Source organism: Chlamydotis macqueenii, chromosome 2 (assembly GCF_036417535.1).
Source record: "Chlamydotis macqueenii isolate bChlMac1 chromosome 2, bChlMac1.mat, whole genome shotgun sequence".
Lineage (NCBI taxonomy): Eukaryota > Metazoa > Chordata > Aves > Otidiformes > Otididae > Chlamydotis > Chlamydotis macqueenii.
The window spans coordinates 45,229,223-45,256,090 of NC_141557.1; the positions used below are offsets into that span (position 1 = coordinate 45,229,223).

Genomic DNA, 26,868 nt, shown 5'->3' on the forward strand with positions numbered 1-26,868 from the left:
ACAGATTTTTTTTCTAATTCTGCATGTCCCAAGATTCCCAGAGGGTTGACACAACAGCTGCTACATTCAGTGGCACAGCAGCCTGCAGCTGTCTCCAGGGAAAGCTCTACAGGAGATGGGTATACCCAGAATCCATACTCTTTGCTGTACAGAACAGGCACTCTACATTGAGAATCCAACCCAGAGAGCGTACTTAGATCTGACAGCAAGTATGCTTACCAACATCAGCAATACTCACCTATCCAGTGCTTGTCGAGCCAGCTGTTTCAGTTTTGACTGGAGGCCCGCTTCTGAAGTTTCAGTAGCCTTAAACGGAAAATAAAAGAAAAAGCTACACATCCAAAAAATCCGCTAGTTTTATAAGCTCAGTTTGTCAAATTCCACACTTACAGATTACAGGAAACAGTAACTAGCTATTTTTTCCAATTCTTTTTTGAAATTAGCAAATTGTTTTTTTCTTTTAATCTCAGTATAAAAAGCATACTAAGTAAGTGAACATCACATTGCTGTTCCAGTGAACATTCATAGACCAGAAATTACATTTAAAATTCTTCCTTGTGGGAAACACTGTATATAAAAAAAGTTTGCCAGAAGAATTAACCATATTAAAACACTATGGGCAGAAAGAGACAAAACCAAGTGTTATGTATACTGCTGAGCTTAGATGTGTTCCAATTATTTTCCCCAAAAGAGTAAAAAAATAATAATGGTAACTTAGGAAAAAAAAATTTGAATGTTGACTTTCATAAAATACAAAAAAAATACGATTGCTTGTGAGTTAGAAGTCTTGTTCTTGCACATCTAAGGCATAAAATAATATATGACAGGGCACCAAAACAGATACCAAGAGTGCTAACTTCTACTCCCAGTTGGGAGGTCAGCTATGACAGTTTATGCTTTTGTTTTCCTTACAGATGAAGCATGGCTGCTGCAGATAAACCATCTGCGAGAGGCACAACATGAGGAGTGGCTTCTCCTGTGACTCCCACAAGCAGGTTTCAGGTTCTAGCTTTGTACCTTGACCGACTCTCCCAGGTCAGCTAGGTCAACTGAGGAAACAAAAGGCAAGCTACTTTCACCCCAAGAAACAAAACTAGAAACACTCTTTGTAAGGAACTATTTTCATTTGCAAATAAATTACACTCTGGATTTCCTGGCTGGAAAAGACTTTGAAAAATGTATGAAGGTAAGCAGTGGAGATAGAACACCAGCACACTCATCTAGGAGCCAGCCACAGAAGAGGAGGAATGGCTGCTCCCTGAGTACTTCAAGGGTAATGAAGAAACAAATCTTTCCACCTGAATATACTGAGGAGAAAGAGAAAAGTAAAGCTTCAAGATAGCAGAGTTCCTTCATTCTTCTTTCATCCTGGGAAGAAAGTGCTACTTTTTGATCACCTTGAGGGACAATGCCTATAGTCATCTCAACAAAACAATACGCTAGTCAAGATTAAAAGAAACTTCAGCAGTGTCTTTACTTAATGAAATACCCAATAAAAGCACTTGTTTACAAGAAATAATTTCAGCCTAACTTCAATATTTGCATGCATTGACATAACAGAAGGAGGAACACAGCAGAGGAAAAACAGCATGCTGCTGCAGTAAGTTTTATGTAATAGGCTGAAGACATTCTGCTCCAACAGCTCAAGTGGAAAAACTAGAGCAGTTCTACTAACTCTTCATCTGGTTACACTGTATCATCGGATATTTTAGCCTACATAAAACCGGTTTATAGAATTCAGAGAAAAGAAGATTTTACTCTAGCATGTAGCAAAAGTAAAATTCCCCTCCCAACCCCTGACATGTATTTACATTATAAAATGGGAAGAGAAGGAAAAAGAAAAACAGACTTGGTGGAGTTACATTATGATGGTGAGCTCTTCCTGTAATGAGTTGGTTAAGGTGACTGGACTTAAGGGAAAAAAGCAGTACCTGTAATTATGTTCTCCATCATTTACATAATGGCCAATTCATCCTTACCATCAGTTTCAGCTTTAATGTTGAGCACTGAGTAATCAAGTAGTATTTTTACTAGTTTTGGCATCAGAAGACCGTTACGTTTTCAGAAAGTGTTACACACAAAGATTTCCCTAAAATTACCTCCTTTTATGTAGTCAGAAAGTAATATAGCTGACACATTAACAAGTTACCTTCAGTTTTAACTGTTTTTAATTTCTGTTTTAGTGTTGCATTTGCTCCAGGGCAAAAATTAACATGAAAAAAATCCCAGAATATTTCTATTTTTTAGTATAATCCAGTTCAGGAAAAACACATAAATCACAAGTCCCCATAAATTTACAGTATTGAACAGCAACATAATGTAAAGACTACAAAAAACACTAAAAAAAAAAGTGGAAAAAAAAAGATTTAAAAATGGATTTTAGAAATACAGGTACTCCATTTTTAATCCAGCCTTTAAGTGTCAGTCATTTGTGTAAGTGGAAGAATTTCTTACCATCACATAATTCCACCAAGTTAACTTGTAGCTTAACATACTGTTTTCAAACAGAGTTCCACCGCTTCCGTGTACAACTCCACAGCTTCTTCTGCATTGCCTTTATCATCTTCATCAAAAGCCTGGGTAACTAGGAAGTGAGCACGCTCCAAGTCCAACTGTTGTTTTGACTTCAGAGGGTCTGTTTTCTGTGACTGAACTAAACAAAAAAGAAAGCATTTAGCTGTCTACAGCAGCAGACATGTGAAAATATCCTTAACATGGTTCTGAAACACTAGCAGCTCTAATTAGATGGGTAATACCTATTTTTTGGCTGGCAACGAAATTTTTCTAAACTTTGCTAAAAACATCTTTGCAAGGACAAGAAAACACACACATCCCCCCATCTCTCTGCACTGCTCCCCTGCCCCCACCAAGTAGAGATAAACTCTCAGGACATTTCACATGTTATATAATACAAATGAAATCTCCTTCATACTACGCTAGGGTCAACGTGGTTTAATTATGTTAAATACTACAGAATTTATGAAAACACATGACCTGCTGCAATATAGAAGTTCCTTAGGTGTGTATCTCATTTAATACCTTTATTAATGACCTGAAGGAGAAGACAGAGTTCACTTTCATCAAGGCTGCAGATCCCACTCAGGGACACAGCTGCTATTCAAAGGGCCACAGGCTAGCTGAACTAACAGGCTGACATGAACCTCAGGAAGTTCGACCAGGACAAATGCTATGCTGCATGTCTGGGACAAACTAACACCCTGCAGGGTACAGCTCTGCAGAGAAGGGCCTGGGGTCCTTGGGTACAGCTGGGTGAGCCCGAGCCAGCAGGCCCCTGGCAGTGATGAGGGCTAACAGCACCCTGGAACAACACCCTGGGCTGTGTCAGCAGGAGCACTGCCAGGAGACGGTGGGGAAGCGAATTACCATCCTCTACTCAGTACTCAGTAGACCGTATCTGGAATACCACATCCAATCTCAGGTCCCTAATGATCGTTGGGGCTGGAGGACTTGGTCTTTGAGAAGAAGCTGAGGGAGCGGGGCTTTTCCAGCCAGGAGGAGACATGTCTTTGGGGGGACCTAACAGTGGAGTCACCACCTAAAGTGCTGGAGTCACCATAAGTGGAGGTGTTCAAAGAATGTGTAGAGGTGGCACTTCAGGACATGGTTTAGTAGGCATGGTAGCATTAGGTTGATGGTTGGACTTGATGATCTTGGAGGTCTTTTCCAACCTTAAAGATGCTATAATTCTAATAGCAACCTGCCAGTAACTACGAGGTTATAAAAAAAACCATGGATTCAGGTTCTTCACTACTGTGCAAAGAAAGGAAATGAGAGCCAGCAGCTATGAACTGAAACAGGGGAGAATCCAACTAGATATATATATTAAAAAAAAAAAAAACAAACCAAAAACCAAACAGCTCAATAGAAAGACAATTGCACCCTGGCACAGGAGCCCAGAGGCACTGGCGAATTTCTGTCCTTAGGTGTTTTTAGGACCTGACTGCACCTGAGCAACCTGGTCCAAAAATCAATGTCTACCCTGCTTTGAGGAGGTCTACAGACCTCCCCAGGTCCCTTTTTGGCCAACTGATTCTATGATTCTAAGAATTTCAGATGTGCAAAAATTTGAGATTTTGGTCTAAGCACAAACACTGAAACTGGATCAAACAAGGAAATTGTTATGAGAGCAAAGAGCTCTTTTGCCCTCTCCAAGTTAGTAATTCTACATAAATACTAGAACCCACTCACTTCAAATCCATCATGCAGCTGTGGGTCAGATGTGAGTTTTGATTTTTTTCCTGATCAATTTTTGTTGATATATTTAATTACTTTCTCAGGTTTGCTCTGCAAATGTGGTTCCTAGGAATACCCACACTCAAGTCCTTAGGAAGTAAGTCTCTGCTTCAATTTTGATGTATTTCAGAATTCACAACACTGATGTGCTCATTGTATTTGTGGTCCTTCACAAAGGACAAGAAAATTAGAATAATGAAAAACAGAGTAAACATAATTGATACATATTTCATAGCATCGAAAGGCTTTCCACTCAATTAATTAACCAGAGGTTTAATTAGAAAGCTCCTTACCCACCTGCTGAATGGAGAGCTTGAACTCTCTCCAAGTACTCATTTATTTTCTCTTGAATATTTTCCAAGTTGGACCCTGCCATCCCAGCATAAATCAAGGCTTGTGCAGCTTCCTACAGGGAGAAGAATTTGAGACAAAGTTAATGTTTGCTGCCTAGAAAATTACTTTCTATAAACAGAAGGCCTACAGCAGCCATGAGTTGCATGAAAGCAAGCCCCTACATCTCCAAAAAGACTCAGTGGCTGCAGCGAAATTCTGCTGGAAAGAACAAGTTTCAAGTTATAATGAGATCATGTTCAAGATTATAAAAAACACCAGCTTTTGAGGTTCTATAAGGCCAGATCTTAGGTCTGTCTGTAAAGTAATGCATGGAATTAGGAGACTTCTAGTAAAATTTTTCAAGCGTGCACTGAAATCGGTTAAGTAATGCTCACAAGCCACAAACTGCTTTTATTTTTAAAGCTCTGGACTGAAGGTTAGTGGGAAAAAAGCGACACACCACTTACTTGCATTTAATCTGATAATAATGAAAGTAAAGCAATATAAAAGCTTTTCAAAATCAAATGCATAGAATTTTTGTTTAGAAAAATCTTTTATTTTAGTATTACTCACACAAAGCTATCAAGTCTGGAAAGTCTACAAATTTAAAAGTTTCCTAGCTCCTCAAACTTTGTTTTTTAATTGTTTGTACATACACAAAACATTGGATATTGATGAACGCTTACTTCTAGGAGGCAGCCTAGGCTTCGAGGTCAAAAGCCTTATCTGCCTTAAGGCTTTTTCTATACTGCACAAATCTATTAAGAAAAAAAATGCCTTCAGTTGCATAAGCTGTCTACCCATTCACTAAATTTATGAAAAACATGTAATGCTTGGCAGGGTTGTAATAAACAGCCAGAGCTGACACAGACTCAGAAGCATATGGAGAATTGAAATTTGTCACTCACAAAAATGAGGATAAAAACCTTATTTTGTCCTCAGATTGGCATGGAAAAACCCCCACACTTTTGTGACAGTGCTCATCTTTCCAGCAGCAGCAGAAGAGAGGAAGCAGTCACGCAGCAGGCTGAACATGTAGAAAGCAAAACAATAACTAGAGAGCTAGCCCAAAAGATGGTGCTCAGAGATGCTGCTCTGCATAGGGCAAGCAGAGTCATGGCCAGAGGGTCTCTTGCGTACTTTATGGCCATGATTTTTGCCAAGCTTAGCAGTTTGCTCCCAAACACACCTGCCTAGTTTGCCAAAGCTTAAAACTGATCTCGATACAGCTTGTACTTGTTATCAGGATAAATTTTCACTGACAAGCTCACAGAACCAAATACTGCATGTTGCTTGTCAACATCCATCATCATACTACATCACATAAAATGGCCACAGCAACAGAAAGGTAAATAGAAGTACTGTGCCATTATATGTAGCAATTAACTACTGTTAAGGGCTAGCATATAACATTTTTTTCAGGAAAAAAAACTCACTACAGATATCTGCTCAAAGAATGTATATGTTTCTGTGACATACCACAAGCACAGACTGACAAAATCGGTGCTGCATCATAACACTAAGTTGTCTACATATAATGCAAAGAACAAATGTGGGTTTTCAAACTACTGCTGCAAAAACAGTGCATAATTGATGTGGCTTCTGTGATTTCAAGCAAAACTGTTCTGCCTCTTGTTAAGATGTAAACATAGTGAAAACAGTCTTTTATAAATCAAGGCTCTAAATGACTGAAGCAGTTGAGCAACTGCCTGTAGAGCCAGTGTGCCAACTGTTTCCAGTGACAAGAGGGACACGCAATTCAGAGTTGATATTTATGACCTCTTCAATGCCACTGCTGTTCTCTGGCATGAGTACTGTGCCACAGTCACACTAAGCTGCTGATCATCAGTCTGCAAGTTGCTAACTGCTGGTCAACAGTCAAACTTAGCAACAGTCTTCAGCAGCTTTGCTGAAGTCATCAGATGCCCAAATATTCTCTGGTATTCCTGTATACCACCATTAGAAAGCTACCCTAAGCTGGCTCACGTGCAGCCCTCCTCTAGAGATCTATCAAAGTTATATGACAGCAGGAAGTGAACAGCACTTGCTAGCCATAGGAACTCCATTCAGACAGGTCCATTTGTTGTCTATCAGCAACAAATAGTAGCATTTCCCATGCTTCATTCTTAAGATCAAGTTCTTGCAGAATCCAACTCAGTACCCAACTTTTCCCCGTGCTTAGGAACTGCACCAGTGGGCTCTGAACTGCTTAGAGCAGTTGATAGGAAAGTTCGTGGCAAGCCAGAACTTATTTGCACTGTTCAAAAAACAATGCATAAAGTATGCTCAAAATACTAGAGGATATTTTGAAACTACTCTTGCTTAATCTAACACTGACAGTCCGGAAAGTCAAAACTACCTAGGCTAAATCATACGCGAAGAATTCTGCTCTAACAATACCTGCTGAGTTTGCTTTCACTCCTGATCACAATAGGTTTGAACACCAACACCTTCACACATTATCTGACACAGGAATCAAGACCTAATTTTGAACTGCCAAGAGTCTGAATACCAAAAATCTTAGCTGCAGAGATTTGATTTTTTGTTATTACATAGCAGTGTCCATAATTGTGCTGCTCTGTGGCCTACCTTTTGCAGAAGACACTGTCTAGATTACGCTGTCCCATGTAGCTTCAAGTGCCCCAAGACTGCTAGGGATGCATTTCTGCACTTAGCAAGAATATTACCTGTACGCAGCAAGTGAAAAAGGTTTTCCTACACTGTACAAAAGTGTGCAAGAATGATTATACCCGTAATAATGTGAAACTATAACTTTGCATATATATACACTTCACACATACACACTTAGCCCACCTTACATTAACAACCAGGTTAAAAAAAAATACTCTTCTTCCTATCCTTTCACACTTACATGCACAGGCCACCATGATAATAACACTATGCTTTATATATTTCAAAGACACCTAGTTCTCATGAAGTAAAAGGCCACCTACAGACCTCTTGGCAAGTTAATGGAAGAGAATTACTTTGGCAGGATAACGGAATATAGAAATGATTACTGCAACAAGGATAAACATAGGCTTCAAAGAAATCCATTCTCGCACGTGATAAGTAAAGCCAGCAGGATATATAACTTGAACATAACTTTCCAAAACATAAATCCAGCAAACTGAGACAACTTACACAGGAAGAAAAACACACAATGACTGCATAGCAGCTACTAAATACCAGCAGTAAGTTTGCAGATATTGAGCAAGACCTCATCACACCCTTGGTTACACAAACCTGAACCTGTACTGAAATAATAAAATTGGATCCCTAATGGAAAGAATATTCCTGTGTGGTTAACAACATGTCACAGGTAGCTTGCGATCTGCAGCATCTTGTATTTCACCACATACTTCTCTACTTATTTGATGACTGATCACACAACAGGGCTGTTTCCAGCTGCACACTCCAGAGCTGCAACGCACCGTCTTCCAGTTCTCCGAAATGCTCAGCGCTTACACCTCCAACATAAAACTGAATAGTGTTTCAGGTCCGGTGAGTGTCGGGGAGCGGCCAGGAAAGAAAGCGGAGAACCAGTGGGGTTTTTAGCCAGGCTACCACGAAGCTCCCCGAGGAGCACCGCGGAGGTTACGTGCCCAGGAGCTGGAAGAAGCACCCGTACCCGCTCTGCAGCGCTACCCCTCAGCGCGTTCATAAAGAGCAGCCCACGGGCGGTACTCGCTCCCACCTAAAAACAAAACGCAGGGAAGGCGCATTTCGCAACCCGCCCTGAAGGACGCTGCTCCTCGGCAGGCAGACAAACTTTATACGCGCACGCCCCGGCCTTCCGTTTTCACCTCCGTCTTCCCCGAAGCCAAGCCGCGCTCCGTCTCCAGGGAAAAACCCGCCGGGGAGCGGAGGGGAAGGGAGGGGAGGGAGGGCTGCGGAGGAGGCAGCGCGAACCCGGCGCACCCTTCCCCGCCGCCAGGCCCGGGCCGAGCCCCAGGGGCGCGCCGGGTCACCCCTCCCTTCCTCGGCCCTCTGGGGACTGAAGGGAGGAGCGCAAGTCTACCAGTAGCTCAAGGGCCTCAGGGCGGCGAAGGGGAAGACACCGGTAGAACCGGCTGCCGCCGCTCCGCCCCACTCCCCGTACCTTGTAGTAGAAGACGGCTTCCTGGTAGCGCCCGCTGTGGTCCCGCTGCACCGCCAGCTGCGCAAACTTCACGGCGTCCAGCTCCAGCGCGGTGGCATCCATAGCTTGTTCCCTGCCGGTGCCCCGCCGAGCCCACCCCGCCGCCTCCACCGGCCCCGCAACCTCCCGGCCGCTTCCCCCGCCTTCCTGACCCCGCAGCCGCCGACCCCGCCCTCATCCCCACCGCCTTCTCCTCTGGCCACGCCCACCCGCCCCGGCAGCGGCAGCTCCCGCCACGCGAGGCCAGGCGCGCCCCGCCCGGGGCCGCGGGGGCGGAGCGCGCATGCGCACAGGGGGTTTATTTTGGAATTTTTTTTTCTTTTTTTTTTTTTTTTTCTTCTTATAAAAGGCGTGGGACGGCGGCCTCATACTGGGCGCGCGTAGAGAGTGGCATTGCGCATGCTCGGGCGCAGGTGGGAGGGCGGGGTTCTCAGGTTCGGCGCGCGTGCCGCGCGCGGCGGTGAGGGGGCGGTGGGGAAGGGTGGCGCGGGGTGGCACGTGCCTGCCCACGGCGGTTGAGGGTCGTGGCCCCCTCCCCCCACCTCCGTCCCGCCCGCCTCCCCCGCGTTTGGCAGCCGGTAGAGGTGAGGTGCGTGGTTGGGCGGAGCGGGGGCTGCCCAAGGGTGTTACTGCTGTCCTTTAAAGCAGTGCTTTATTTCTAGTCTGCGTTGTAGCCCCTGCTTTCCCCTCCTCTCAGCTTGTGGTGCAGGATGGAGTCCTGGGGCTGAGCTGCTCTGAGAGCTCTGAGCTGAGGGGAAGCCTTGTCTGTCTCCCTTCTGGAAGCTGTGCCCTCAAGAGTTGTGTCTGTGAATTCATGAATTTACCTTCAGTGTGAAAACCACTTCAGCTATATGGTCATACTTCCAGAGCTTCTACTTAATACGAGGCGGGGTCGTTGCTGGATGGGGTCTCACCACATGGTGAAGACAAAGGGCAGCGGCTGCAAGTTGCACTGGAAGATGTTTCATCTTGACATAAGAAATAAATTTTTGATACGAAGAACAACCATCCATTGGAACAACCTCCCCATGGATGCAGTAGAGTCCCCATTGATGGAGGTTTTCAAGACGGTATTGGACAGAGTGCTAGATAGTCTTATCTATGCTCTTCTTCCTGCAGAAGGTTGGACCAGGTGATCTTTTTAGGTTGCTTCTAACCTAGGCAATTCTGTGATTCTATAGGCTTTTATTTCTGCCTGAAAACATAGCTTATTGCATTGTTTTCATGAGATGTGAAAATACTGCCTGGCAATTTATTCTGAAGCTCTCCTTTATGAGTGCATGACTTTTCACCCTATTTTCTCATGATAGATTTAGTAAGAAGTGTAGCTAAATGCAGGAATACTAGGTACTGAAATACTAAAATCTATTATTATTTTTCTCTCTAACAGAGTTAGCGTTCCCGTTCTATCTTCTCTTCCTTATCCCTTTGTGCTTTACTGACCGCATTGATATAAAATGCACTAATATTCTGTGTAAAAGATGACTTGGTTTTTGTGATCTGCTGTGTAGGGGGTAGTTCTTGTAATCTTCATAGCTTTGCTTTTGGTTGTGCTGCTGATAAGATTGGTTGGTGTTTTGTTTTCCTTTTGAAGTATGTTTTATGCTACTTATCTGACCACAGGAAAGATCTGAATTACACGAAGGGATTTTTTTTCTGAATAAAGATGTATTGGTTCAATATTTACTTAATACTACCATGAAAATGAACAAGGAATTTCAGTCAAAGTCTGCTTCAATTTGATGTTCAGTAGCATAAATCTTCATGTCAAAAACATCTGTGCTGTAACATAAACTAGGATCTCTTCTAGTTAATCAGGATTCAGGAATGCCACTTGGGAGAATTAATTTTTTACTAATTAGTGATCACTGATGATTGGCCTTCTTCAGGTAATAAATGGCTTGTGTGTTTCAGTTTCTTATTAATTTGCTGTAAAATTCTGCTTTTAAATGTGCACAAAGTAGAGTAAATTAGTGAGGCCTGGGCTGTAGCTAAGACTTCCTATGTATCAATTTTTGCCTTTTGTTTGTAGTAGCATTTTGGGTTTGGAGCCAGATATTAAAACTGGCTCCTTTTGCTTGTAGCTGAAGAAGTGTCAGTTATTCCCATTGATGCTGATGTATCCTGGACATTTAAATTTTTGTATCTGTGGTTAATTCTATGGTCTTCCAAGGTAATGTGCAGAAAATCACTTCCAGTCACTAAGGTTGTTAAATATCACAGGATGTTACTACTTAAGGTGAAGGCAGAAGTAGGAAGTAGACAAACATTATTAGGGCTGGTGATGATGGACAGAAGCTTCATTACATCAGGCACTCAAAAGTTGGCTGGAAAAAGTGTTAATTACATGCACCTGTGGTAAGAATTCAGTCATAAATGAGAGCACCCTCTGGAGAAGCAAATTCTGGTAATTACCAGTTATACTGATTGCTGTCCTGCATTTCTCACTGTGAGAGCTGGATTCCACCTACCTGACCAGGGCTTGCTCTGCAGGTACTGAGGAGCCCTATTTTTCTTTGAGCTCATAAGCATTTCAACCTGCCAGTTTTTCTCCATCCTGCACTTCTGCTTTATAGTGTTACTCCCTGCTACCCAATTTGTTCTATTTTCTTATTGCTATGATTTCTGTTATAACATTCCTGTAGGTCTCCTGCCATCCTTTCCTATAATACGCCTTTTTCCACTATCACAAATGCAAGTCCTCCTCTGCCTCTGTTTTTCTTACCTTTGGTGACATTTGCTCTGAGTATCCCTTACTTCCCACCATCTACCTTCCTTATGTGCCTACCTTCCTTCCTAACCTCATCTAATGCTTGCTTTTTTTATCTCTTCTTCCTGCCTACCTTTTGCAGTCAATGCACTCTGAGAAGATCATAGCTGCATATGTTGTCTTTATCTTATTCCCTCCAGCTCATCTGATTCTGCAGAGGCAAGATCAGATGAAGAAATTCAGGCCTTTGTTTGATTTTGATACTCCTTTGCTGCTTATTAGACAGGATCAGCTCATTCTCATTTGTCCTTCCTCTTTGAGGCATTTTCATCCCCCCCCCCTTTTTTTTTTTTGTCTCCCATAGTGCTATAACTTGCTGTCCCCCAGCTTCTCTTCCTGACTCCTGGTTTTGATTCTTGATTCTCTGCCTCTTCCTCTCCTTGTTTTCCCAAACTTATACTGTAGGGGTAGAAATTTACATGTTGGTGATGGTTTTTACCTAAGTTTTGCATCTTGCCTTACGTATTTTCATTTGACTACAGCCGTAGTTTTTAATGGTCCCATGTATTAAAAAACAACCCCCCAAAACTTTGATGTAATCTGGTCTTCCACATGTATTTCTGTGGAGTGTCTGTGCTACATTGTTACTCTCACATTGTGGCAGTACAGAGTCAGAACATGGGCCACTCTAGTCCTGTATTCCTCTGAGTGTAGTTGATGCTTGTGGAAAGAGCACAAGAATAGGGGAAGCTCAGAGTAGTATTTTTTTCTCAAGTTTCCTGCAGTCTGTGGGTTGCACTCACGTCATCACTTCTGATAGCTCTTGCTGGGCTTGTTTTCAGTGAATTAGTCTAATTGTTGCTATAGCTCATTTTGATTTTGGCATTCAAAATATTTTGTGGGAATGTGCTTTATAGTTTGAATGTGTTGTATGAGATAACATTCCCTTTTTTTTTTTTAAAGAGAAAAACAAACCAGAAGCCCCTGTCACTCAGTTTAACTTTTTGTCCACTCTGCCCTGCTTGTAAGAAATTATTATAGTATCTGTTGCATCTTTTAGGTTGCCTGTAAGTTTGTGCTCTTCTCTGCTATCTCTTCAGTTATTTCTTTCTTCATACATTTAATCTCTGCTTGAACAGAATCCTGACAATAGCTTTGATTTATCCCTGTGGCTCTTTTCAGTCTTCCCTATGGTTTTTTTTTTGAGATGAGGTGACCAGAATGGTGTGCAGTATTAGAGTTGTATCATTAATTTTGTATCCTGATGTACTGTTTTATTCTGTTTTACTCATTATCGCTCCTAACACTGTATTTGCCTTTTTAACCACTGCTGAGCATTGACTGAAGTTCTGAGAATTCTCCAGAGTGAGTCATCTTTCCTGAGAAAGGATAGATAGTCTAGCATCTGCCATTATGTACTGAATGTGGTGTTTTCTCCCCTGTGATTTAACAGCATTTAATTTCCCAGGCTGTTTATTACATACCCAGTGATATAGAATCATAGAATGGTTAGGGTTGGAAGGGACCTTCAAAGGTCATCTAGTCCAACCCCCCTGCAAGGAGCAGGGACATCCCCAACTAGATCAGGTTGCTCAGAGCCTCATCCAGCCTGGCCTTGAACGTTTCCAGGGATGGGGCTTCCACCACCTTTCTGGGCAACATGTTCCAGTGTTCTGTAACTCGCATCGTAAAAAATTTTGTCCTAATTTCTAATCTAAATCTACCCCCCTCTATTTTAAAACCATTATCTCTCATCCTATTGCAACTGGCCCTACTAAACAGCCTTTCCCCATCTTTCTTGTAGGCCCCCTTGAGGTACTGGAAGACTGCTATCAGGTCTCCCCGGAGCCTCCTCTTCTCCAGGCTGAACAGCCCCAACTCTCTCAGCCTGTCCTCATAAGAGAGGTGCTCCAGCCCTTTTTTCATCTTCGTGGCTCTCCTCTGGACCTTCTCCAGCTGGTCCATGTCCTTCTTGTGTTGGGGGCTCCAGAACTGGACACAGTACTCCAGGTGGGGTCTGACCAGGGCAGAGTAGAGGGGCAGAATCACCTCCCTCGACCTGCTGACCACGCTCCTCTTGATGCAGCCCAGGATGCAGTTGGCCTTCTGGGCCGCAAGGGTGCATTGCCTGCTCATGTTGAGCTTCTCATCCACCAGCACTCCCAAGTCCTTCTCCTCAGGGCTGCTCTCAATCCATTCCCTGCCCAGCCTGTATTTGTGCCTGGGATTGCCATGACCCAGGTGCAGGACCTTGCACTTGGCCTGGTTGAACTTCATGAGGTTGGCACAGGCCTGCCTCTCCAGAGATCCTTGTGCAACTTTCCAAGGTTGGCTTTAACAAACCAGAGTATTTGTATCACTGGCATACCTCTTCACCTTATTATTTCCTGCCAATTTTGGGTAACTTCTGAGTTTTTACTCAGGTGGCCACTTTGTTCAGAAACAGAAGTTGAGTATGCTGTGTGTGGGTACGGTAGAGACCTCCCCTGTTGCCATTTTAAGAACTGGCGTCCCATATATTTTACTGATGATTAAATGTTCCTCCATCTTCTTGTTAAAGAAAGGCACTGTGTGGGAGCCCTTAAGTGCCCCTATGTTGAATTGCCTTCCAAATTCTTGCTCTCTTATGAGCAAAATAAGAGAATATCCTTTCCCTAGCACTCCCCTTTCACAAGGGGTTTTAAAAACCTTCTACATGAGATGCTGTTCATGTGCTGAGCCTGTTGGTTAGCGAGGATTGTGTCATCTCATTGCTTCCGTGCACTGTGCTGTCTTATGTCTAGGTAAGTATTCTGGTTTTGTTTAGTGAGGGGGGGCCTAAGGTGGTAGCTTCTGTAGGAAACTGCTAGAAGTTGCTCCCCTTTGTTCAGTGGACTCGGCCGGGCCTAGGGTGGACCTGCTGCTGGCCAAGGCCGAGCCAATTGGAAGCAGAATGTTCCATGATAATGCCTCTGTGATAATGTATTTAAGAAGGGGAAAACAGGAAAAAGAAAAGAAAAGCAGCTGAGCAGGGGCAGAGAGGGGGAGGCGCGAGCCTTGTGGGCCTTGCAGGCCTCACGCTCTGGCCTCCTGCTGGGCAGCCGACTGGGCCCAACTTGGCCCAGCCTGGCTGCAAGAAGTGGAGAGGAGATGAGAAGTGAATGAGATGTAAAAAGGATCCTGAGAGGCGTCTGCCAGCCTGTTGTGAAGAATTTTTCTTGTGAGAGGAACAGCTGCAGACGCCAAGGTCAGTTCAGAAGGAGGGGGAGGAGTAATGCGGCTGCTGGCCAAGATTCCCCTGCAGCCTGTGGTGACGACCATGGTGGAGCAGGTTGTCCCCCTGCAGCCCATGGAGGTCCACAGAGGAGCAGAGATCCACCTGCAGCCCATGGAGGACCCCACGCCAGAGCAGGTGGAGGCCTGAAGGAGGCTGTGGCCCATGGAAGGCCCACTGGGGCAGCCATTCTGGAGGGACTGCACCCTATGGAAGAGATGACCCACGCCGGAGCAGTTTCATGAAGGACTGTGGCCCGTGGGAGGGACCCCACGAAGGAGCAGGGGAGGAATGCGAGGTGTTCTTCCCCTGACAACAAAGCAGCAGCATAAAACAATGCGTGATGAACTGGCCGCAACCCCCATTCCCTCTTCCCCCCTGTGCCACTTGGGGCGGGGGGGAAGGTAGTAGAGATAATGTTAAGCCTGGGAAGAGGGAGGTTACCTTGTTCCCTGTCTCATTCTCCTGCTAGTTTTAGAAATAAATGAACAGTTTTCCCCAAGTTGAGTCTGTTTTGCCCTTGACGGTAACTTTCAGGATTTCTCCCCATCCTTATTTCAAGCCTCTAGATGTTTGTTTCTTTCTTATACCATGTCCTTCTGTCCTGGTTTCAGCAGGGATGGAGTTAATTTTCTTCTCAGTAGCTGGTGTGTTTTGGATTTTGTGTGTGAAGAATGTTGATAAAAACATTCTGATGATACGAGTTGTTGTTAATGAGACCAAGGACACTGTCTGGCTTTCCAAGTCTCGTTAACGTGCAGATGCGGGAAGCTGGGCAAAAGACAGACAGAATAATTGATCCAAACTGGCCAAAGAGAGTATTCCATGCCATAAACGTCATGCTCAGTATATAAGTGGGGGTTGCCCATGGGAGGGGGCATCATTTTCAGTTATTCCTTTTCTTGTCGGGTATCCGTTTGGGCACCCTTGGCATTCTTTTCTCCTCTCTTGCTTGCTGGCATCGTTCCCTCTACCTTGCTAGCTTGCTCTTCCCCCTTTGCTTGCTGCTCGGTGTTGTTCCTTTGATCGCTGCTCAGGACGGGCTGCGTCGGTCATTCGGACATCGGGTGGTGAGAAATTGTACATTGTTCATTTTGTATATTTTGTATATATTAATATCCTTATATCCTGTTAGCTTTGTAGTTTTTAGTATTTTCAGTAAACTGTTTTTATCTCAACCCACGAGTTTTCCTTTCTTCCCAATTTCTCTCCCCTGTCCCACTAGGTAGGGGCAGGGTGAATAAGAAAACTGTGTGGTGATCCGGGCTAAACCACCACAGTCTTTTTGGCGCCCAACGTGGGGCTCGAAGGGGCCTCACTAGATCAGTCGTGAGATCATCGGACCTTAGTCTGAGGATTCAAGGTTCAAGCCCCGGTCAGTCCCGAAGGGTTGAGATAAGGACAGGTTTGAACACAGTGTGTTGAAAACAGATTTGTTACAAGTGTTCATTAAGCCAGTTTGGTCATCGCTGGGCACAATGTTGTTTTATTTGTTCTCGCAGTTGTTTTTAGAGCTGTACTGGATAGCACCCTACTTGCTGTATTTTCTGTTTGTCGGTGTTTGTGCACGCTTTATCAATGATGTGTGTTGGATCAAAGGTATCATTCTGCTGTGCTATGCGGCACTGATTTGTCTAGTGAGATTGCTGGTAACGGGACCATTTTCATATCTGTACTCAATGGCGGTGGGCAGTGTGCAGAGCGAGGAGGCAGAGGCAGCTCCACCCGGGTATTTCGGGAGCCATCTTGTGGGTGTTGTTTGGAACTATACCTGTTGTTTTGTTCCGGGAAGCCAGGCCTCGGGGGGAACATCTGTTTACAGCTTTCCCCACCTCACCAAGCTAATTTCAACAGCTTTTGAGAATTTTGAATACCCTTTTTATACCCCTACCACCATGTTCATGGTGACAAGTCTCTTGCAGCTATCTCAGATCTTGATATTGATGAAGTTTAAACAGTTTTTTAAAAGTATTATGGCTCCTCCAATCCCTGCAACAGACACTGTGGCTACTCAAACTGCTGCTACAAATACTGCAGCTACTTCGGCCGCTACGGCAGGTGCTGCAGCTACCCCAGCCCCTGCTACGGGCACTGCGATTGCTTCAGCCCCCATGCCAGACACTGTGGCTACTCAAACCTCAGCAAGCAGTACCAAAGAGAAACCGAAAAACCAATCATCCACGCCAGTATCAGTTGCCCCTGTACATAAGAAATACACCAAAAAATCAGTTCGCATAGTGAAAGATGATGATGAACCAGGCCCATCACATGATCAGGGAGACACAGAAGGGGAGGTAGTCACCCGATCCCTATCCCTGAGTGAGCTGCGAGATATGCGAAAAGATTTCAGCCGTAATCAAGGTGAGCAACTTGTCACCTGGTTGCTCCGATGCTGGGACAGAGGGGCCAGTAGCCTGGAATTAGAAGGCAGGGAAGCCAGGCAGCTGGGATCTCTGTCTAGGGAAGCAGCCATTGACAGGGCAATTGGAAGAGAGTCAGCAGCCTGCAGCCTCTGGAGGCGACTCCTGTCAGGTGTGAGGGACAGGTATTTCTTTAAGGAAGATATTGTATGCCACCCAAGCAAGTGGACCACCATGGAGAGAGGTATCCAGTTTCTGAGGGAATTAGCTGTTCGGGAGCTGATTTATCATAACCTGGATGACCCACGGACATCCGTAGATCCAGATGAAATTGAATGTACCCGACCCATGTGGCGGAAATTTGTACAGAGTGCACCATCATCGTATGCCAACTCACTGGCAGCAATGAGTTGGAAAGATGATGAGATGCCACCAGTACGTGCAGTGGCTAACCAGCTCCGACAATATGAAGACAATCTCTCTTCCCCGATGCGGGCCTGTGTCTCAGCTATAGAAAGACTGACTGAGAAATCTGAAAGCCAGTTTGAAAAACTGTTAGAAAAACTATCTGAGGTGTGTGAGAAACTCGAAGATTCTTGCTCCCCACCTGCACGGACTAATATCTCAGCTATTAGAAGAAGACCTCATCCTCCTCCTGCTCAAGGGAGACGGTACACCCGTCGAGATGACCTATGGTTTACCTTGCGTGACCAAGGAGAGGATATGAGGAAGTGGGATGGAAAGCCTACCTCGGCCCTAGAGGCACGTGTACGTGAGTTGCGAGGTAAAACAATCACAAAGGGAGATTCTTCCAGGCAATTTGCTGCTCCAGTCTCCAGTGGGCAGTTCCCCAGACAGCGTAGAAGGGCTGATCTCACCTCTGATCCTATGGAAGGAACTTCTGATTCATATTCACAGAAAGTGAATAGAAAATATTACAAACAGGACTAGAGGGGCCCTGCCTCCAGCCAGGCGGAGGAGAGGGACAACAGAATTTATTGGACTGTATGGATTAAATGGCCTGGCACATCAGACCCACAAAAGTATAAAGCTCTAGTAGACACTGGTGCACAGTGTACTCTAATACCATCAAGCTATAAAGGGGCACAACCCATTTGTATTTCTGGAGTGACAGGAGGATCCCAAGAGCTGACTGTATTGGAGGCTGAAGTAAGTTTGACTGGGAATGAGTGGCAAAAGCACCCCATAGTGACTGGCCCAGATGCTCCATGCATTCTTGGCATAGATTACCTCAGGAGTGGGTATTTCAAAGACCCAAAAGGGCACCGGTGGGCTTTTGGTATAGCCACCGTGGAGACAAATAAACAGCTGTCCATCTTGCCCAGACTTTCAAAGGACCCTTCCGTTGTGGGAAAGCTGAAGGTTGAAGAACAAAAGGTACCAATTGCTACCACCACGGTGCACCGGCGGCAATATCGCACCAACCGAGACTCCATAATCCCCATCCTCAAGCTGATTCGTCGACTGGAGAGCCAGGGAGTGATCAGCAAGTCCCGCTCACCCTTTAACAGTCCCATATGGCCAGTGCGAAAATCTAATGGAGAATGGAGACTAACAATGGACTATCGTGGCCTAAATGAGGTTACACCACCAATGAGTGCTGCCGTGCCAGACATGCTAGAACTTCAGTATGAACTGGAGTCAAAAGCAGCCAAGTGGTATGCCACCATCGATATTGCCAATGCGTTCTTCTCCATTCCTCTGGCACCAGAATGCAGGCCACAGTTTGCTTTCACTTGGAGGGGTGTCCAGTACACCTGGAATCGACTGCCCCAGGGGTGGAAACACAGCCCCACCATTTGCCATGGACTGATCCAGACTGTATTAGAAAAGGGTGGAGCTCCAGAACATCTGCAATACATTGATGACATCATTGTATGGGGCAATACAGCAGAAGAAGTTTTTGAGAAAGGGGAGAAAATAATCCAAATCCTTCTGAAAGCCGGTTTTGCAATAAAACAAAGCAAAGTCAAGGGGCCTGCACAAGAGATCCAGTTTTTAGGAGTAAAGTGGCAAGATGGACGTCGTCACATTCCAATGGATGTGGTCAACAAAATAACAGCTATGGCTCCACCAGCTAACAAAAAGGAAACACAAGCCTTTTTAGGTGTTGTGGGTTTCTGGAGAATGCATATTCCAAATTACAGTATGATTGTAAGCCCTCTCTATGAAGTGACTCGAAAGAAGAATGATTTTAAATGGGGCCCTGAACAACGACAAGCCTTTGAACAAATTAAACAGGAGATTGTTCATGCAGTAGCCCTTGGGCCAGTCCGAACAGGACAAGATGTGAAAAACATCCTCTACACCGCAGCCGGGGAGAATGGCCCTACCTGGAGTCTCTGGCAGAGAACATCAGGAGAGACTCGAGGTCGACCCCTAGGCTTTTGGAGCCGGGGATATAGAGGATCTGAGGCTCGCTATACTCCAACTGAAAAAGAGATACTGGCAGCATACGAAGGAGTTCGAGCTGCTTCAGAAGTGATTGGTACTGAAGCACAGCTCCTCCTGGCACCCCGATTGCCAGTGCTGGGCTGGATGTTCAAAGGGAAGGTCCCCTCTACACATCATGCAACTGATGCCACGTGGAGTAAATGGGTCGCACTGATCACACAGCGAGCCCGAATAGGAAACCCCAATCGCCCAGGAATCTTAAAAGTAATCACAGATTGGCCAGAAGGCAAAGATTTTGGAATGCCGCCAGAGGAAGAGGTGACACGTGCTGAAGAAGCCCCACCATACAACAACCTCCCAGAAAATGAGAGGCGATATGCTTTGTTCACTGATGGATCCTGTCGTATTGTAGGAAAACATCGAAAGTGGAAAGCTGCTGTGTGGAGTCCTACACGACGAGTGGCAGAAGCCACTGAAGGCCAAGGTGAATCAAGTCAGTTTGCAGAGGTGAAAGCCATCCAGCTGGCTTTAGACATTGCTGAACGGGAAAAATGGCCAAAGCTCTATCTCTACACTGACTCATGGATGGTGGCAAATGCCCTGTGGGGGTGGTTAAAGCAATGGAAGCAGAGCAACTGGCAGCGCAGAGGCAAACCCATCTGGGCTGCCGCACTGTGGCAAGATATTGCTGCCCGGTTAGAGAAGCTTGTTGTAAAAGTACGTCACGTAGATGCTCACATACCCAAGAGTCGAGCCACTGAAGAACATCAAAACAACCAGCAAGTGGATCAGGCTGCTAAGATTAAAGTTTCCCAAGTGGACTTAGACTGGCAACACAGAGGTGAACTATTTTTAGCTCGGTGGGCCCATGACACCTCAGGTCATCAAGGAAGAGACGCAACATACAAATGGGCTCGTGATCGAGGGGTGGATTTAACCATGGACACTATTGCACAGGTTATCCACGACTGTGAGATATGCGCTGCAATTAAGCAAGCCAAGCGGCTAAAGCCTCTTTGGTATGGAGGACGATGGCTGAAATACAAATATGGAGAGGCCTGGCAGATTGATTACATCACACTCCCACAAACTCGCCAAGGCAAGCGCTATGTGCTTACAATGGTAGAAGCAACCACTGGGTGGCTAGAGACATATTCTGTACCCCATGCCACCGCCCGAAACACCATCTTGGGCCTTGAGAAGCAAGTTCTCTGGCGACATGGCACTCCAGACAGAATAGAGTCAGACAATGGGACTCATTTCCGAAACAACCTCATAGATACCTGGGCCAAAGAGCATGGCATTGAGTGGGTATATCACATCCCCTATCACGCACCAGCCTCTGGAAAGATTGAACGGTACAATGGACTGCTGAAAACTACACTGAAAGCAATGGGTGGTGGAACCTTCAAAAACTGGGACAAACACTTAGCAAAAGCCACTTGGTTAGTCAACACTCGGGGATCCATCAATCGAGCTGGCCCTGCCCAATCTGAACTTTTACATACTGTAGATGGTGATAAAGTTCCTGTGGTGCATGTAAGGAATATGTTGGGGAAAACAGTCTGGGTTATTCCTCCTCTGGGCAAAGGCAAACCCATCCGTGGGATTGCTTTCGCTCAAGGACCTGGATGTACTTGGTGGGTGATGCGGGAGGATGGGGAAGTCCGATGTGTACCTCAAGGAGATTTGATTCTAGGTGAAAACAGCCAATAATTTGAACTGTATATAATCATGTCTGTAGTTCTTTTATGTTCTATCAGAGGTAGTGCAGCAAGAATCACACTCAACAGTGAAGAACAAGCTTCGATGAAACCGAGTGATGTGCAGCAGTGATGGAGTCAGAACTGGTGACCAACAACTTCCTCGAGATCAACATCTTCAACTCGCAGACCATGGACGTGATACACCAGCCGCGCCAGAGGTACCAGCTACGAGTTCCAGATGCAGTATGTAACAACTTCACACTACATACCATCTCTCCTGCCCTGAGAGACTGCTATCACAGATGGGGCCCAAAGTCATGGACTAAATTAACTCAACAGACTCTGGAGGGATAGCTCATAGATTGAGATAGTGATATGTGTGTATATCTATAAGCATGACGTAAATGGTATGGAATAAGGGGTGGATACTGTCCTGGTTTCAGCAGGGATGGAGTTAATTTTCTTCTCAGTAGCTGGTGTGTTTTGGATTTTGTGTGTGAAGAATGTTGATAAAAACATTCTGATGATACGAGTTGTTGTTAATGAGACCAAGGACACTGTCTGGCTTTCCAAGTCTCGTTAATGTGCAGATGCGGGAAGCTGGGCAAAAGACAGACAGAATAATTGATCCAAACTGGCCAAAGAGAGTATTCCATGCCATAAACGTCATGCTCAGTATATAAGTGGGGGTTGCCCATGGGAGGGGGCATCATTTTCAGTTATTCCTTTTCTTGTCGGGTATCCGTTTGGGCACCCTTGGCATTCTTTTCTCCTCTCTTGCTTGCTGGCATCGTTCCCTCTACCTTGCTAGCTTGCTCTTCCCCCTTTGCTTGCTGCTCGGTGTTGTTCCTTTGATCGCTGCTCAGGACGGGCTGCGTCGGTCATTCGGACATCGGGTGGTGAGAAATTGTACATTGTTCATTTTGTATATTTTGTATATATTAATATCCTTATATCCTGTTAGCTTTGTAGTTTTTAGTATTTTCAGTAAACTGTTTTTATCTCAACCCACGAGTTTTCCTTCCTTCCCAATTTCTCTCCCCTGTCCCACTAGGTAGGGGCAGGGTGAATAAGAAAACTGTGTGGTGATCCGGGCTAAACCACCACACCTTCTTATGTTGGGGGCTCCAGAGCTGGACACAGTACTGCAGGTGGGGTCTCAGCAGGGAGGAGTAGAGGGGGAGAATCCCCTCCCTCGACCTGCTGGCCACACTCCTCTTGATGCAACCCAGGATGCGATTGGCCTTCTTGGGCTGCAAGCGCACATTGTCGGCTCGTGTTGAGCTTCTTGGAATTGCCCTGACCCAAGTGCAGGACTTTACATTTAGCCTTCTTGAACTTCATGAGGTTAAGTATTGTTACATAGAGTACCTAAGTATTGTGTTTTTAGGGCTGAACCCCTACCTATTGGTTATGTTAAACTCTTTTTGCTTCAAAGTTAATTTTTGCTTGATGGAAGGCTTCTGAATCTGAACTCAGACCCCTGATTTCTACTGATGGTACTTTTATGAAATTAAGAAGGCAGGTAAAGTACAGCCAAAAATAAAGCCTTTAAGTGTGTATATGGTATTATAGTTATTAGTATGTTAGAAAACTCTTCTATTAATAGTGCTTTGAATATATGAAGGTACTTGAAAGAAAGAGTCAATTATATTACACCACTAGATGTCCATCTACTGTTAGATTGAAACTAGAAGTTTTTGCATGGTTAAAAGAACAGAAATCGAAGAAATACATTTTTACTTTGACTTTGGTTTAGTTACAAGTGTGGGTGAAGTTGCTTTGGTTCATTTTGGTTTTGAAGTTTTCTTGACTCAATCACAGAGATTTAGATGTGGTTTTGACCGTCAAACATCCAGTATCCAGACTGGCCAGAAGTTTTGTGTCCCCCTGCCCCTCGAAGACTAGAGAAATAGCAGTAAGAAATATAAAATCACGTTGCTGTAGTTCTGTAGATTATTTTTTTTTATCAAATAGCACTGATTCAGTAGAGATTATTGCAGTGCTCCAAAATTTCTTACATTGATTTTTTTTATAAAAAGTACTCTGATTATTTAAAAGTAGAGAGTTCCTTTTTGCACAGTTAAAACACTGGCTGTCAACTTTATAGCCTGTAATTTGTGGCATCTGTTTGGAAGCCAATGGTCACAGTGATAGGGACTGTGATCCTCACTATGGAAAGAGGGAAGAAAAGTGAGAATCTGATAGAAACAATATTCCTCACCTTTGCAATTAGTAAGCACACTACTTTTGGGAATTGCATCTGCAGATTCTGTCATCTGACTGTGTTGTCTGGGAAAAGACGCTTAATAACAAAATAAAACTTTCTATGAAGTGTTTGAGCGGAAGGCACCAAAGACACTATGAACTATTGCATTAACTAAGGAATCTCCACATGCTATTTATACATATATATAATTAATCACATGCGTCACAGCCTGATGTAATCTTGTATAAAAAGTAATAAAATTTTCTGCAGTGAGTTATGGCAGGGTGGCATTGGTCAATTTACTCAAAATATTCCTAGGTTGATGAATCTCTGAATTTAGTCATCAGAGGATTGTAGAAAATGTTAAATCCTGAAACCATTGCAGTCCTCTCCCTTCAACTTAATTTCAAATATTAATTCTGTAGTTTTAGAAGGAGTCTACAAAACTTGATTTTAATTTGTATAAAATTTGGTAACATTTAAGAAGAAATGCAGAATATTGACCAAGCAGAGCTAGAACCTCTGTTGTACTTTCTAAAGGAAGCTGGTATAAAAATATTGTGGATTGCAGTAGGGAGAGGAATACAAGTTTTGTTCAAGTCACATACACGTGAGCTCTGGTGCGTTAAGACTTCATGAATGTATTGAATTGGGATGAAACTTTGAGTCTGTTGAATGACTTTGCCAGGCACAATAATTCTATTTTTAGGGACTAGTGGGAGAGACTAAAGTAGCTGTACCTGTGTTTGATAATCAAAGGTCTAGCTGGAATCATTAGCTGTTAATAGTTAAACACTATTTCCTCTGTTAAGTGTGACATGACAGGTGTGATAGAGTCAGTACAATATAAAGGTGAAATGCAATTCCTAGGTTGTCTTTAACTTATTTATGCTGACATGGGACCAGAAATGTTACTCTGTTCTACACCAGAAGGTATCTAGGAGGCTGGTCAGTAGGCTCTTTGTAGTTTAGTTCATTTTCTTGCCATGAACTGTCTTGTCTGACTTTCCTTCTTTTATCACACTCACTGTCTACTTTTCAATGCTAATTTTCTCCATTCAGTAAATGAATTACAATAGATACGTATATACAGCAGTGTCTTAAGAAAAGCCAGCTTGTCACTTGACAGCAATTCTTTTCTTCCTGTGTGCTGCATTATATACCCAGGAAGTGCTTTGGAGCAAACTGACACCTGAGCACTGATAGTTTCTTGCTATTAATGTCCCATGTTGCTCCTCAAAATTGCCAAAAGTAATCAAAACAATGAACATGGCCCTAGTTAATTTTCTCAGTTTCCAGGATAGAAAGATTCTAAAATAGATCCTGAAATGCATGTGTTCTATCTGTTGAAAAACATTTCTGTAAATAAAACAGTGTTATTTACAGGAGAGCAAATTTTTACCAGAAGCAACTCCCAAAGGGTTTATATTTGCTGGTTTTTTTTTCATTTTGAAGAACAATAATAAATAATTCAGACTGTGTGCATTGAGGAGGAGGGGGCTTTTTAAAGGTGCTATTTATTTTCTCATTTCCAATGAAGGGTTTTTAATTAGCATGAATAATGTTATTTGCAAGTGTCTGGAATTTAATCAAGCAAGTCTTTTACAGAAACAGCTTATTATACTGTTAGATTTATACTCCCAATGAATTATAAATTTAAAGCTTTATACACATTTCTCATTGTGATGGGTTGGCTTCAGCTAGCAGCCAAGCTCGCGCACTTCCACCCCTGCAGCAGGACAGGGCTGGGGGAGGAACAGAGAAAACAAGGAGAAGAGGAGTGAGAAAACTTATGGGTCAAAAGAAATACAAGGAAATCACTTGCCAGTTACTGTTGTTGGCAAAACAGATGCCGGTTGGGGAATTTAAATTAATTTATTGTCCACTAATATAAACATTTAATTACCGGTTTGAGCACTGGAAAACAAAGATAGCAAACATTTAAACACTTTGCGAAAACACTTTTCTTCCCTCTTTTCCGGGCTTCATTTCATTGCAGACACTTTTCCTGCCCCATTGTTACTGATGCAAGTTACACTTAGTACATTCAGTGAGGTGATGGGTGATGCAGGAGTTAGGGGTCAGTTTCTCTTTGCTGCTCCTTGTTTCTCTTTTCTTCTGCTACTCCTTTGTGCTTAGTTGTTTGCTATGCTCTGGTGTGGGTCCTGTCTAGGTAGGAGTTCATGTGCAGTATGATGTACTATGACTGGAGTAGGTGGTTTTTTTTTTTAGTACCTGCTTCCTGTAAACTCTGTGGCCCAAAGAAATTAAAACATCAATTTCTGAACTGAATCTGTAACTGACTGTAAAAACATGAGTATGTACGAGTTAAGTATTGATGGCTGCTTCAGAGAGACTGCATACACATTTGTAAAAGATTCCAAAACCTGAGAAAGGTGCTTCCTAATCCTGCAGCTGAATCTGGACGGGTAGAGTTCATTGGTCTGTTTTATATGCATCCATTTGCAAGACCAGTATCATATCCCTTAAGGAAGAGACCAGTCCTACATTGCACTCCAGCTTTGATAACTCTGTGATTCAATAGTGTGTTTAATAGATTACAAATACATAAAAACGGATTAAATTTCAACTTTTGTTTAAGTGTGGAAATGCTCAATGATGTGGAAGGTTTGAAGAAAATTCACAATATTTGGCTTTAATTAAAGAGGTCAGCTGAGTGGACTGTGGGGAGACTGATTTTCTTGGGAAGTCCTTGGAATCGTGATGGTCCATCGTGAGGAAAAACTGCTCAGAATACTTGTTATGAGAGGATGCCTAGAAATTGCTCCAAGACCATTTTGATCCCTCTTAGTAATTGTCACTCTACTGAGAAAGTTTGTCCTGATGAATTAATGCAGAGAACTAATCTGATAGCATTAGAGGAAATACTAAGTCTACATCTTCAGCTTTCCTCAGTCTTTCCCCCTGTGTGTAAATACACTTGTGCTCAGTCAGCTGTTTTTTTGCTAGAGATTATTTCAATTTTTAAGTATCAGCAAGTGATGTGATTTGATTGAGTTTGTGTTTTTGCAGGAGGCCAGACGCTATTGTAAGCAGGTAAGTAATGGTGGACTTCATTCAGTTGTTGCATATTCTAAACTTTATCCTTGGAAGTTTCACTAGGATTAAGTTGTGCTTAAGTGTTTGTACAGCTGGAACAAAAGAAATTATATGTACACTACATTTGAATCCCTTAACCTAACCATAACTCTCCAGCTATTAATAAAACAAGTATGCCAAAAAAAATCTAATAAGATTTTCAAATGAAAAGCCAGATATTACTTTTTCCTTCTGTAAGTAACTAGAGTCTCCCTTTAGTCCTGTGGGACCATTTTGCAGTATTTAACTGTGTGATAAAATAACACTGAGTAGAATCTAGTATGTGGTGAGTTTTATCATCCTCATTGTTACAGGATGTCTACTCCGAACTACCAAAATAAAATGGGTGAGTACAATCAGAAGGAACTAAGGACAGAAAAACATTACA

The 26,868-nt window shown here is 43.7% G+C and overlaps 1 protein-coding gene across 8 annotated transcripts in view; it reads right to left on the minus strand.

The window, feature by feature from the left end:
- CAPN7 (calpain 7) overlaps nucleotides 1-8,906 on the minus strand; it is a 32,067-nt gene extending 23,161 nt beyond the window's left edge. For 2 of the 8 annotated variants that reach the window (XM_086742792.1, XM_086742783.1), the window contains exons 1-4: nucleotides 8,690-8,816; nucleotides 4,552-4,660; nucleotides 2,496-2,653; nucleotides 239-306 (exon numbers count right to left, since the gene is read on the minus strand). In XM_086742792.1, coding sequence (XP_086598918.1) covers nucleotides 239-306; nucleotides 2,496-2,653; nucleotides 4,552-4,660; nucleotides 8,690-8,791 — 437 coding nt within the window. In that variant the 5' untranslated portion in view covers nucleotides 8,792-8,816. Of the gene's footprint in view, nucleotides 1-238; nucleotides 307-2,454; nucleotides 2,654-4,547; nucleotides 4,661-8,284; nucleotides 8,302-8,689 lie in introns of those variants that run through there. The other 6 variants (XM_086742786.1, XM_086742785.1, XM_086742787.1 and 3 more) reach the window with 6 other exon arrangements.
- Between the last annotated feature and the right edge of the window lie 17,962 nt (nucleotides 8,907-26,868).